We start from the raw sequence: 14,811 nt of genomic DNA on the forward strand, positions 1-14,811 counted from the left end.
CTAAAATAAATAAAAGTATAAAATTAATAATTAGTAAGTAAATAAACAGTGGTGCCAAGTGCTGCTGAAAAGCTGAATGGTAGCCAGTGGATTTGGCAGCAAGAAGTTGAATAGCCAGTGCCATGTTGAATCTGACACTGAGAGCCAAAGTCACACTAAAAAGGTAAAGGCTTTGTGTAAACTCGGATTCTGATGCTGAAATGCTCCAGCCGATGGTAATACCCTAAGCGTCACTGCAATAGAGCATGCCAGAGGTAGACTGGGACCTCAGGGTGGCCACTGAAACCATGGAACCAAGAAGTCGCAGTGCAAGATGGCCATACAGTACAAATGAAATCGCAGTACCTGATTTACAGGCACTAGCGAAGGGACAACCATGAGACAGGCGACACAGTCTACCACAAGCCGAGGCAGCCAAGAAGTCAGAGCAGAGCCACCAGAAAGAAAGAAAAATGACAAAGTCTAAGAAAAGAGGTTCTAGAGGGACACAAGAGGTGACTGGTCTATTCAGGCTCTGAGAGGCCACTCCACCTCCACCCTCTGAGCTCTCTCATGGAAACCCAAGACTTCGGGCACAGCATGGGAAGCCAGGAGGACAACAGATACTATTTTTTGTTAGCTGAGATCTTACTTCCCTCAATTTGCTATCTACATGTACAGTTAGACCAGGACTAGGGGAAGGGGGAATGAAAGGAGCGGTACAACTCCTGCATCCAACAGGAAAGAACTGGAGGGCAGCAGGATTTTTTTCTGGAAGGTCAGGTATGGACTTTTCTCCCCAGGACTCCAGGATAGGGAACAAAAAGCCAGTGTCAGGCATTCAGGACACTAGGCACTGCTTCCTCCTGAGTTAACCCAGAAGACATCCAATAGTACAAGAGGCCAGACAGCTGACTAATTTCTAAACGTTTTGAAGGGGGCTGGCCTATCTCCACGAATGGCGAATGGCGAATGGCGAATGGCGAGTAACAGAGAGCACACCTGGCTGCTGAAAGGGACGGGAAGATCACCTGACTCATTTAAAGGGGTCCTTAGAGAACTATATAAACCAACTTACTTTCTTCCTTCCTTTCTTCCTTCCTTTTCTTCCTGCCTTCCTTCCTTTCTTCTTCATTGAGGCAAGGTCTCTGTATTCCTTTCTGGCCTAGAATTTACTCTGTACACTAGGCTGTCCTCAGGCTCATAGAGGTCAGTCTGCCTCTATCCCTGAGTGCTGAAATTAAAGGCGTGTGCCACCAGAATTGTCAAGTCTAAGGCGAGCCTGAGTTAAATACTGATCCTGTCTCTACGTAGTAGAAGTCCAATGGATGTGGACAAATAAGATATGGTTTCTGCCCTCAAGGTCAGTCTAAAAGAGGAAACGGGTTATTCCTTCTAGGTCCCCCAAACCAGCCTAGACCCTCAGTGTAGCTCATGTCTCTCTTCAGCATCTGTCTGTAGAGCACTTTCCTGTCTGGTAGATGAGAGCCTATCACCTCTCCAGCATCTAGCCACAGCAGCTAGGCTGGCAAGCTGATGGAAAGCAAACCCAAAAATAAATAAATAAATAAGTCTATCTTAGCAAATAGAGCTGGTCCCCAGCCAAATATTCAATGATATAAGCTAATTCATCCCTCTAAGTGGGTTTCTTATTAGTATTATTACAAAAACCTCCTAACATTACAAAACACTCAGGTATATAACTCATAAACCACCAATCAATCAGCCCACTAACTCTATTTTCACTTCAATTTTTATCTTTTGTTTCCAAAAGACTGTTAAATTTCATCACTAACTATTACAATATAAATCATTTACCTCTTATATAATAAACCTTGGAAAATAGCAACTAGTTAAACTGGTAACTATGGCTCAAAACTGTATTAAAATAGGGACCTAAAAATGACTCGGTTAAGGCCAGGTGGTGGTAGTGCATGCTTTTAATCCCAGCATTGGGGAGGCAGAAACAAGTGGATCTCTGTAAATTCAAGGCCAGCCTAGTCTGCAGAGTGAATTCCAAGATGAACTCCAAAGTTACAGAGAAACCCTGACTCGAAAAAAAAAAAAGATTCGGTGGTGCATGCCTTCTGTTGAATAATCGAATAGGACCAGAGTTCATGATTCTGTACAAACTAATCCCACTAATAAAACAGAAAAGAAATGTTCTCTAAAACATCAAATACAAAAATCTTCACATTGCTCTTTAAATCTGTGTGTGCAGTGTATTCGTCTGTTAGTGCATGTGGGCACTGGATGGAGGACAGAGGTTGACACTGGTGTCTTTCCTCCACCACTCACCACCTTTATATTTTTGAGATGGTCAAATTTTTTGAGCCTGAGGCTCTTCGATTCTCCAAGATGAACTAGTGGGCTTCAGGGAATCTGCCTGTCTTGCCACCTCTCCCTTCCCGCCCTAGTACTGGGGCTACAGGTACAGCACTACTTACTAGGCCTGCCTTCTTATTGGGGTCCTGGGGATCTTGTCTGTATGGCAGGCATATTACTACCTAATTTGAAAAGTTTCTTTAGCTCTACGGCCAAACCAGATAATGACAAGTCCACTGTGATGGTTCTTGTTCCTAACACAGTGCCACTATGTCACTAGCATTAATCACAAAATAGTACCTACATCAACAAGCTTCTTGAAGGCAGAACTTGGTCTACACACGCATGTAATAATTGACAGACATGCTTCACAACACTTGCAGTGAGACCAGCATGCAGGGGGTGGAGAGATGGCACAGCAATTAGAGTGTAAACTTGCGCTCTATTGACAGCACCCAGTCAAGCAGCTCACAACCATGTACATATCTCCAGCTCCAGGAACACTCCAACTCTAGAATCCAATGCCTCTAGCCTCTACTAGCACTCACATTCATATGCACGTGCACACACACACACAAGTACATAATTAAAAATAGTAAAAATAAGCCTTAAAAAAATGAATGATATTCATTGGGTGGTGGTGGTGCACGCCTTTAATCCCAACATTTGGGAAGCAGAGGTAAGGAGATATCTGTGAGTTCAAGGAGTTACAGATTAGCAAGAGCTTAAAAAAAAAGTGAAACCCAGACTTGAAAAAACATGACATTCATGATTTTTTTTATTGATTTCATACATGTTTTCTGTGTCTTGATTTTTTAGAATTATTTGTTCATGTGTCAGACTCCTCATGGGACAGGAGTTACAGATGACTGCGAGCTGCCATGTGAGTGCTAGGAATCAATCCTGGGTTCTCTGCATGAGCCGTAGTGTTCTTAACCATGGAGTCATTTCTCCAGGCCACTGTGTGCTTCTTATTGCTGCTCAAATCTACTCAGGGATCATTCATTACTATACCCCTCTTTGAGTTCAAGAGATGCAAGGTTCTCTAGAGAGGTATTTCCTACTTTAAATAATAACTCAGGCCGGGCGGTGGTGGCGCACGCCTTTAATCCCAGCACTCGGGAGGCAGAGGCAGGCGGATCTCTGTGAGTTCGAGACCAGCCTAGTCTACAAGAGCTAGTTCCAGGACAGGCTCCAAAACCACAGAGAAACCCTGTCTCGGAAAAAAAAAAACAAAAAAAAAAAACTCAGGATGCAAGATTCTAAAGTTTAAAAAAAAAATCACTATTTCAGAAGTCAGAAAGCAATTCTCAATGGAAAAAAGCAATTCAATGTGTGCCCTACTAGATTATGTACAAAATTTCTTAAAGTAAGCCTGGCGTGATGGTGTATACCTATCCATCCAGCACCCAAGAATTTAGTTAGGGTGGGGAGACTGCCACTGTCCGGGCTATACAGCAAGACCTTGTGTTCTTTTCCCATCTTCTCTCCCTTCAGCACCACCAAACAACGACCACAAAACTTAATTTAAAAAAAAAAAATTAAACCAAGGCATTTAGAAGAGGCAGGTGGATCCTGAGTTCAAGTTTCAAGACAACCAACTGTCTTAAAAAAAAAAAAAGCTCAAAGCCAACAGACTGAGCAAGTTACTAATACCTTGATTCAAAAACTACCCAAAAAAAAGGTGAAGGGGGCTACATAGTTGACTACTCATCAGATAAGAGCACTTCTTGCTCTAGCAGAGGACCCAGGTTCAGTTCTCAGTACCCGCATGGTAGGTAGTTCACAACCATCCTTAACTCAAGTTCTGGAGGATCTGGTACCCTTCGCAGGTACCAGGAACACACATGGTGCACAACCACATATGCTGGCAAAACAATACAGTTAAATTAATCTTAAAAATATTTTTTAACTCAAAACTTAAAAAGGCAGATAGCTCGGAGGCAGAATGCTCGGGCAGCATGCTTAGGTTTAATCACCTATACCGATAAAGAAAAACACTGATGGGAGGGAAGGAAGAAGAGGGACAGAAGGGAGGGAGAAGAAGGAGGGAGAAAAGAACAGAGGATTTGAAAATGACATCCTAAAGCCATCCAGTATCTAAAGCCAGGAGGAGTGTATGTGGCATCCAGTTCACCCTCCATAAAAAGCATGCATCTTTCCAACATCACCAACAGGTGGTCCTGCAGTTTTTGACAAGACAAAATGTTCCTCCTCTTCCAAATCAGTCCACCATCCACTTTCCTCAATAAAACTTAAATGGCATCAGCTGCTTCTTTTGGCTCCAACTTCACTCAAGCACACAAGTATAAACCTTAACTAGCATAAAGACCTAGAAGTCACAGTATTTTCAACTTGCTTATTTATTTATTATGTATACAGTGATCTGCCTGTTTATATAGGAAGAATGCACCAGCTCTCATTAAAAGATGGTTGTGGGCCACATTGTGGTTGCTGGGAATTGAACTCAGGACCTTTGGAAGAGCAAGCAGTGCTCTTAACCACTGAGCCATCTCTCCAGCCCCAGTTCATTGCTTCTTAATTTAAATTTGGTGTGCTGGAGAGATGGCTCAGTGGTTAAGAGCACTGCTTGCTCTTCCAAAGGTCCTGAGTTCAATTCCCAGCAACCACAATGTGGCCCACAACCATCTTTTAATGAGAGCTGGTGCCCTCTTCTGGCCTGCAGGCAGAGCACTGAGAATATTGTATACATAATAAAAAATTTTTAAAAAAACTTAAAAAATAAAGAAGCAATGAACTGCCAGGTTATAGAGGCAGAGGCAAGGGATTCTCTGAGTTCGAGGCCAGCCTGGTCTACAGATCAAGTTCCAGGATAGCCAGGGAGGGTGGGCTACACAGAAAAAACCTTGTTTGGGGGGAAAAAAGAAGCAATGAACCTAAAAACATTAGCAGCATCTCCCCAATGGAAAGATGAATTTATTTTCACTTTTAAAATTGAGTATGTAATCATACAATCTTAACAGATAACAGGCCTTAGACCCATCAAAATTTAATTCCCATGTACCACAGGAATCATCACATCAATAAAGTCCTGAGCAGTAATTCATGGTGTGGAGTCTGAAATAGGAGGGGAGGAAGGAGCAAGGAGGTTCGGTCTGCATGTTGAGTAAATCTGAATATAGTTGGTTTGATTTGGTTCAGCTTTTTGAGACAGGGTCTTATGTACCCAATGTTGGCCTTAAAATCCTGGTCCTTTTGCCTCCCCTTCCAACTGCTGATATTACAGGAGTGTAACACCATGTCCCACAGAGTACAACTTTAAAGCAATTGTTCCTAGTACATGAGTCTTGTAGGTAGTGTGGTTTGATAGCAATAGATAAAAGCAATCTGCAAGTCAGGTGTGGAGGTATTACATTTTAGCCCAGCACTGAGGAAGCAAATACAGGCAGATCACTATGAGTTCCACGCCAGCCTGGTCTACATAGTGAGCCTGGAGGCCGTACCAGGGCTACAAATTAAGACCCTGTCTCAAAAACAACAATAAAGTAATCTGTAGCATTTGTTTACTGTCTCTAACTTTATTACCGATTGGTAGTACTGAGAAATTTTTTAAGATATGAACTACTAAAAATTACCCATATTACTTTTAGACCCACTTGGACACCTTTTGAAGGTACTGCATGAGTAGACACAGCTTTATTGAGTCATTCAACTCAAGAGATACGGCAGCAAAGGTCCTGCCTCAATGATGAGCACTGCAATGGGCAAAGAGAAGACAGCAAATCCGCCGTAAGGAAGCTTTGTCTACAAAAGAGATATTCTCACAGGGAATTACAAACTGAGAAAATGTCAGGAAGGCAAAGTACAGGGTGCTGTGAGAACATGTAAAGGGGAACTGATCTAACCTGTGAATTCACATAAGGATTTGCGAAGGAGATGATGGTTAAACTGAGATCTGAATGAAGACCATTCATTCACATTGATATAAAAACAGTCTCCACAAAATAAAAAGACAGGTCCAATAAAATAGTTACCTTTGGGATCTTTTTCCTAAAACAATCTTTAAAATAATAGAATAATTCATAAAATATTTAAAAGCTAGTAGTTCACAGTTCCGTGGGAGGTGTCTTTCTCATCTCTCATAGCATCCTGCTCAATATTACTAGGATTACGGTAGTCACTCAAATCTGCTGAAATGATTAGTGCACTATAATACTGATGTTCATGCTGTCTTCAACTAAGCAAAACAAGTTCACAAACTTTATCTCAGAACATAAGAAATCAAAGGTATTTCCATCTCCCGCATAAGGCTGATTCAGTGAAGGCCTGGCATGTTTAAACCCAAAACTGGGGGGTGGGGAGGAGAGGCAACCGGATCTCTCTGTGAGTTCCAAGCCTACCAAAGCTACACAGTGAGATCCTATGTCAAAAAAGAAAAAGTAGGGGCTGGAAAGATGGCTCAAAGGTTAAGTGCACTTCCAGGACCTAAATTCAATTCCCAGCACCAACATGATGGCTCACAATCCTCTACAATGAGATCTGGTGCCCTCTTCTGGAATACAGGCATATATGCAGGTGGAACAATATATATATACATAATTAATAAATAAATCAGGAAGGAAGGAAGGAAGGAAGGAAGGAAGGAAGGAAGGAAGGAAGGAAGGAAGGGAAAAACCCAGTAAGATAATGTGTAACTCAACTCAACACTGGGTAAATTCTGAAGTACCTACAGTATGGATTTAAAAGGCTTGATTAAAGGCCAGCACACACCTTTAATCCCAGCACTTAGGAGGCAGAGGCAGGCTTATATCTGTGAGTTCTAGGCCAACCTGGTCTAAAAGCAAGTTCCAGAACAGCCGGAGCTGTTATACAAAGAAACTCTGTTTGAAAATTAAAAAAAAAAAGTGTGATCTGTCTAAAACAATTTTTTATGCTCACATGTGCTTCCGTTTCCTTATAATGAAAACCACTAATAAACGTATCTCCTCCCTAGTCTTGGTTTTCTGAGGGAGATGAAATTACCTATACCTATATCATCTACTGCTAGACTCCGATCTCTAAGCATTTAAAAGAGCCCATATTGTACTCCTCAGTGTTAGACTACTTCCCCATGCTTCCTCTGAAGAAAGAGAACACACACATGTGGTGATTGCTTGCGTGTGCTCTAACAAATAAAGCTTGCCTGGAGATCAGAGTGTGGAGCTAGCCACACTAATTAGCCATAGAGGCAAGACAGTGGTGGCTCACACCTTGAATTGCAGCGCTCGGAGAGGCAAGCAGATTTCTGTGAGTTCAAGGCCATCCTGGGCTATAAGAGATTGAATCCATCCAAGAGAAACAGGTTCAAACAGTGGTGGCTCACATCTTAAATCCCAGCACTAGGGCTGTTGAGACAGGAGTAATATGGCTGGGTGGAGAAAGGAATATAAAGCGGGAGGCGACAGGAGCTTGCAGCATTCAGTCTGAGGATTTGTAGGGACAGGATCACCCCTTTGGTCTGAGGATTCAATAGAGGTAAGAACTAGCGCTTGACTGCTCTGCTTCTCTGATCTTTCAGCATTTAACTCCAAAATCTGATTCCAGGTTTTTATTATTAAAACCAATTAGAATTCGTGCTACACATACACTTAGCTTGTGAATGCCTGTAATCCCAGGACCTGTACATGCAGAACATGAATTCAAGGTCAGCCTAGACTACATAGTAAGACCCTATCTCAAAATATAATTGAGTGGGGGGGAGTGCGCAAAGGGAATGGACAGTTCAGTGGTAGTGTTTGCCCAGGATACATTAAGACTCTGGGTTCAATACTACCCGTTTTACACATGTTTAATTTAGTTGTAAATCTCAACCAAATTGGGGCTGTAGGTGATCTAAATAATTGTAAAATTTCATCTGTCTTGGGCTGAGGGATGTGACTCAGTGGCAAGAGTTCTTGCCTAACATGTTTTATGAGACCATTGGGTTTGAGCCCCAGCTCGCCTGTGCTCTCTCTCTCTTTCTCACACACAAACACAACTTATATTTCTTGAAGAAAGTTTTTTGAAAAAACAAAAAACATGTCAAAATAGCCAGTAAAAGACCTACTTACTACTTATCCTAAAAGTAAGTTCTGACTTCCTAACTAACTGACTACTTTGCTTTATTGAGATAGGGTCTCACTATATGGTTATATGGTGAAGGGTGGCCTCTAATTGTCAACCCTCCTTATACAGGGTAAATTATTAGCTCTACTTTAAAATCAGAGCCAAAACTCACCACCATCCTGTGGTATCTATATTCCTAGAATTTGATTTATTTAAGTTTTTTTTTTTGCATTTTATTTATTTGGTTTTTCAAGACAGGGTTTCTCTGTAGCTTCGGGACCTGTCCTGGAACTAGCTCTTAGACCAGGCTGGCCTCAAACTCACAGAAATCCACCTGCCTCTGCTTCCTAGGTGCTGGGATTAAAGGCATGTGCCACCACCACTCGGCCTAGAACTTGAAAGATAAAAGAAAGGAGAATCAGGAGTTCAAGATTATCCTCTGCTACCTGATAAGTTCAAAGCCAGCCTGGTCTATTTAAGACCTCATCAAACAAAAAGCCACTTATATTCAGAAATGACAATAAGTACAAACTCACTTATGGAAAGAAAAACTTCAATTGCAACAGCTAGAAGAGTTTAAATATCAAAAATACAAATGTATCTCAAGATTGATAAAATTTTATACACACAAAGTATCAAAGTACTCAAATCACCCAGTTAAAGGCAACTTATGTATTTCAAACTTTTTTTTTTCCTTTTTGAGACAGGGTTTCTCTGTGTAGCCCTGGCTTACCTGGAACTCACTTTGTAGACCAGGCTGGCCTCAAACTAAGATCTTCATCTGCCTCTGCCTCCCAAATGCTATAATTAAAGGCGTGTGGAAGTGTTCCAGACATGTTTTCAAGGAAGTTGTAGTGTAGTTTTCAAGCTCTTAGAACACCATTTTAAGAATACTTCTAAACGAATGGTCTTTTTCTTACTATGCAAACCAGAGCTACTCGATCCAGATGAAGTTTGTCATAAGAATGATCCAGAAAAGACTTTCAGGGCTGGATGCTTAGCATAGCAAGGGAGCACTTGCCTAACAAATGACAGAGGCCCTGAGGTTCTGTCCACACCCAACACTGGGGGGAAGGGGCACAAAAAAAATGGGGGAAAGGAAGCAACACCCAAATTAGTAATCATTAATGCAAGCAAATTTATTTCTTTCTTTCTTTCTTTCTTTCTTCCTTTCTTTCTTTCTTTTTTTTGGTTTCTCAGTAGCTATGGAGCCAACCCTGGAACTCGCTCTGTAGAACAGGCTGAGATCTGCCTGCCTCTGCTTCCCAGTGCTAGGTTTAAAGGTGTGTGCACCACCGCATGGCGTAAATTTCACTTTTTAAACTTTTTCATTCTTTAGTTATATATATATATGTTAATGCCACATGTATGCAGGTGCCCAAAGGGGTTTGAAGAAGGGCTTTGAATATTCTGGAGCAGTGATTACACAGGCAGCTCTGAGCTGCCTGATGCGGGAGCTGGGATCTGGACTCTGAAGAGCACCAAGCACTCTTAATTCTACTGAGCAATCAATCTTCCAGACCCTGTGAATTTAACTTTGAAGCACACTGCATTTTTATATCATCATTATTTTGGTTTTTAGTTTTGAAATAGGTTCTAATTATGTAGCCCAAATGAGCCACGTAGGCCAGGCTGGCCTTGAACTCAAAGAGATCCACCTGTCAAGGTGCGTGCTGTCACCACCACACCCATCTGGTTTTGGATCTTTTTTTTTTTTGAGGTAGGTTCCTGCTATATAGCCCATGTTTGACTCAAACTTGTTAACTGTACCCCAGGCTGGCCTCAATCTGCTAACTATAGTCCTGGATGGCCACAAAAATCACAAACTGAGTGCCAAGATTGCAGGTGTGCACAACCACAGTAGGATCTAATTCTAATTTTTCTAAGATTTATTTTAGTTTTTTAAATTACATGTGTGTGCTCTAAGTGAGTACTCAGAACTCCGAAAAGGGTATCAGCTGAACCTGGAGTTTCAGGTACTGGGGAATAGCCTGACACAGGTTCTGGGAACTAAACTGGAGTCCTCTGCAAGATCAGTGCAAGTTCTTAAATCACTGAGCCAGCTCCCCAGCCCCTAAACATGCTTAGATAACACAGTCCTTTAAAATTATTTCCAGAGAAAAACCTTAATAATCTGGTATTCAAAGAAAGAATGTTGAGATAGCAGCTTCTTTTCTGACAGTTACTCTTAGTGCTTGTTTCTATAATTTACATCTACTGAGTGTGTCAGGACTCTAACGACCATTGTAGCTATTATATTACGAATTCTAATGTGCATTGGAACCCTCTCCTTTTTAAAGAAATGCAAGGAAAAGTTTCAAAAGTCACCAATGAGTCAATAACAAAGTTGGAAGTCAACACTAAAACTTCAGCTCCTACACTATAAACCGCAACTTTTCCAATCCCAAAAGAGAGAAGAGTCAACCAACTATTTGCAAAAATCACCCAACACTGGCTAAACCCAAATCAAAGATTCACCCTGGACTAAAGAAACAACACGCAACATTTGCATACCATTATCTCCTTCCTTGTTCTCATAACCATACAAAATAACATAAAAGAAAAAACCTCTGGATATATTAATCCTTGGTAATGTGTACTCTTCGATATGAACAATTTATTTTCCCACTAACTGAACATTTATAAGTTAATCTTTCATCACCTTGTCACATTCCATCGGAGGTGCTATGGGGTACATTCATTCCTCACTCAACAGCCAAAAGTTAAAAACAAGCAACTCTCAGAACATAGTTATATTGCCAATGACAGAAAGAAAAGCGTCAATAAATTGCTGCTTTTAAAGAGACATTTTAAAACACGATGACATGCTTCCCAGAATTACTGTTAAGTTCTTGGCCGGTTACTTAAAAGTAGCATTTAAGGCACATCCCTCCCTGTTTGGGGCATAGTCTGACTCGTCAGACAAGATAAATCTAGGCACACTCACACAGAACACCTCTGAAGCAACTTAGCCTATTGAAAACATCATTGCCACCTCCCATGTGCGAGTACTCAAGCCCTGCCATAATACAAGGGACAGAATGACCCTCTTCAAAAATCTTTCGGGAGAAGGCTCCCTCGGCGAAGACAATGACAGCAGTCCTCCCGGGAAGGAATTTAGAAACAGTGTTGACACCGGGAGGAGAGGCTCCGAGGAAGTGTCAGTGCGGCAGCAGGTGGAGTAGCCCTGCGTGCCGAGCAGGTCCTTTCTGACCTAGTCTCCAAGTCCTCCGCCTCCCTGTCCCGGTTCCGCCTTACGGACCTTTCCGAGCCGCCTCGCGCCCCGGTCCTCTCACTCAGTGCAGGACTCTCGAGCCTCCCGGGAAGCGAGGCCACCTAAGACGGCCGCCGCACCTCTTCCGGGGACTCAGGCCCGCTCCCCGGCAGTGTCGGAACCTGACGGACCCTACCGTTCCCAGGGTCTCTCCGGCCCCGATTCCAGAGCCCCTTCCCCTTCGAGGCACCGCCGCCGCCACCCGCCTCACTCAGGAGTACCCCGGCGGAGTTACCGGCCCACTCAAAAGTACCAGCGCTGGCCGCCCCCACCGGTCACCCCGGCCTCGCTGTCACCGCCCAGCTCCCGGCTTCGGCCAGCACCGCCGGCGTGCCCCCGGTGACGCTCGGGTCGGTACCTTGCGGACCCCCTTGTAGATATAGAAGTAGAGCTCCCGGCCCACATTGAAGCAGAGGCGGTCGCCGTTGCCAGACTGGTCGTTGAGGTTTACGAAGGAGACGCGGACAGGGTTGGATCCCTGCGAGTTGAAGGGCACCCGGTTGGGCCGGCTGTACTCCGAGTGCGGCAGCAGCTTGTACAGACCTTCCCGGGTGGTGAATTGGGTCTTAATCTCGTTCATCTCCTTCCCTCCTCCCTCCGTCGCCATCTTGGAAAGCAGCGTTCATCCTGCCCTAAGTGCCCGGATCACGCCCACCGCGCAGGCGCCGTCCTCGGCCGCTCGTTCTCCACTCCCCACCCCCTTCCTCGTGGCCCCGCCCATTCGCGAGCCCGCCCCTCGAAGGCGGGCCAAGGCGAAGTGGGGAGGGCTGATTTACGGTCCCACTGCGCACGCGTGCTCACCTGGGGCGCTCCGCCCGGCGGGGGCGTGCGCAAGCTCCTCCCCTGGGTGCCGCCCTCTCGGTGCCTGTGGGAGCGAGCGCGCCGTGCTCAAGTTAAGCATTGCTTAGGTGAGTTGAGTCTGTGGGCGCTCTGACCTTCGCTAAGTGGACCCTCACCCGGAGAAACCGAGGGAGGACGCCGCCTTGACCTCGGCCGGCTGGTTGTCCCGCGGACCGTGAGAGAGGCGAGTGGGGAAGGCCGGTGTTTGGACCTGTGCATCCCAGCTGTTCTCGCCCTCCCGCGTGAGCTGGGGTGGGTGCCGGGTCCCGAGCCCCCCTTCGCCTCCCCGACGCAGTTTCGCAGTGGAGAAGGACGGGATTTTATTACACCCCACGGTTTTGTTTCCGCTTGTTTGAAAGCGGAGTTGAAAGAAGAGCATAAATGTACAGGACTTGTGTTTTCAAATCTCACCTGAAACCTGACCGGTGAGCACTGACTGGTTCTTGAGAAAGTTGGTCGTGTTAGCACTTGTGTCTCCTGTGCTAACATCGGCACTCCGTCACTTCTAGAGGAAGGGGCGAGGATCACAGCCCCTAGCTGCGGGACCTCGACATTGAATCTGTGCATGATATTCTTGTCTAGTACTTAATACCACGTAATAAAGGTAAAACTAATTAATTTTTTGTTTTTGTTTTTCGAGACAGTTTCTCTCTAGTTTTGGAGCCTGTCCTGGAACTAGTTCTTGTAGACCAGGCTGGCCTCGAACTCACAGCGATCCACCTGCCTCTGCCTCCCGAGTGCTAGGATTAAAGTCGTGCACCACCACCGCCCGGCTAAAGCTAATGAATTTTTTAAAGCCTCAAGTGGAACTTAAAGTTGTTTGCTAGGAGAACCATAAAGTTACATGAATATTCCGTTCAAAGTTTAAATACTAGGGACAAGCTCACACATTAAAGTTGCATTAAACAAGTACCATTTGATATATCGATTTCTGGGTATGTGCATTGGAATACGAATGCTTCTAAAGTAATAAACGTTATAACAGAATTCTAGAATGGAAAAAAAATTATTCCATGAAGAATGGAGTACTCCTGAAAAGTTGTGTCTGTAGAGTGAAAATCAGTGAAGCAAGCCATGGTACTTGCAGGTGCAGGAAGAAGAAAAGCCTGAGCCCAGATGTTGGAGGCTAGCCTTGCCCACGGAGCAAGACTCCAACTAACAAAAATTCATCATAAAAAAGTGGGAAGCAGCCAGGCAGTGGCGGCGCACACCTTTAATCCCAGCACTCAGGAGGCAGAAGCAGGGGGATCTCTGTGAGTTGGAGGCCAGCCTGGTCTCCAAGAGCTAGTTCTAGGACAGGCTCCGAAACTACAGAGAAACCTTGTCTCAAAATCGCTCCTCCAAAAAAGTTCTAAAATTTGAATCGTAAACATTTTGTGTAGTAGAAAGCAAGAACATAAACGATAGAAACTGTGCCAGTGCTGAAGAAATGCATGACACTAACACCTCGTAGCGCTCATACATGCTGACAAAAATAGCACTACAATAAAATCCTTTTAGTTCGGTAATTAATTAGTTAATTTTTCTTTTGGGAGACTGTATCTCTCTCTCTCTCCTCTCTCGTTTTTTTGTTTTTTGAGACAGGGTTTCTCTGTAGCTTTGAAGCCAGTCTGGAACTAGCTCTTGGAGACCAGACTGGCCTTGAACTCACAGAAATCCATCTGCCTCTGCCTCCCAAATGCTGCCCAGGCTGGCCTCGAACTCACAGAGATCCACCTGCCTCTGCTTCCCAAGTGCTGGGATTAAAAGCATGTGCCATCACCACCCGGCCTGAAACTATCTCTCTAAATATCCCTAGCTGTCCTGAAACTCCATAGGAAATTCTTCCTGCTGGGTTTTGAGTGCTGGGATTAAAGGTGTGATCATCACACCCAGTTTAAAATACTTAATGTGTGGTTGGAGAGATGGCTCAGAGGTTAAGAGCACTGGCTATTCTCCCAGTGGTCCTGAGTTCAATTCCTAGCACCCACATGGTGGCCCACATTTATCTGTAATGAGATCTGGTGCCCCCCTCTGACATGCAGGTATTTCTAAAAATACGTTTTTTAGAAAATCCTTAATACATTTTTAGAATACACATTAAATTTCATTTTGTTGTTATTTGTCTTTTTCTAAAATACAAATATGGATCAGAATTCTTAAAAATACTAGGGTATGCTCAGTGAGCAATCCCAATCTCCCATAGTTATGTTATTTTGAACCAAAAACAGATGTTTATAATGGACATCTTGAGGGATAAATAACAGCCTCAATTATCTGAAAAGTATTCGGTTGGGTTTTCTAGTTAATAGCAGAAAATATACTTTGGGAGGGAAACCCTCAATAAGCAGAAACTGAAACAAAAAAAA

The 14,811-nt window shown here is 43.8% G+C and overlaps 1 protein-coding gene across 10 annotated transcripts in view; it reads right to left on the reverse strand.

Annotated features, from left to right (window-relative positions):
• Positions 1-12,332, reverse strand: part of Wdr20 (WD repeat domain 20) — a 72,915-nt gene extending 60,583 nt beyond the window's left edge. For 4 of the 10 annotated variants that reach the window (XM_075948667.1, XM_075948660.1, XM_075948659.1 and 1 more), the window contains exon 1: positions 11,982-12,332. In XM_075948667.1, the coding sequence (XP_075804782.1) occupies positions 11,982-12,230 (249 nt within the window). In that variant the 5' untranslated portion in view covers positions 12,231-12,332. The remainder of the gene's footprint in view (positions 1-11,981) is intronic. The other 6 variants (XM_075948662.1, XM_075948661.1, XR_012907770.1 and 3 more) reach the window with 5 other exon arrangements.
• Between the last annotated feature and the right edge of the window lie 2,479 nt (positions 12,333-14,811).

Source organism: Microtus pennsylvanicus, chromosome 14, assembly GCF_037038515.1.
Source record: "Microtus pennsylvanicus isolate mMicPen1 chromosome 14, mMicPen1.hap1, whole genome shotgun sequence".
Classification (NCBI taxonomy): domain Eukaryota; kingdom Metazoa; phylum Chordata; class Mammalia; order Rodentia; family Cricetidae; genus Microtus; species Microtus pennsylvanicus.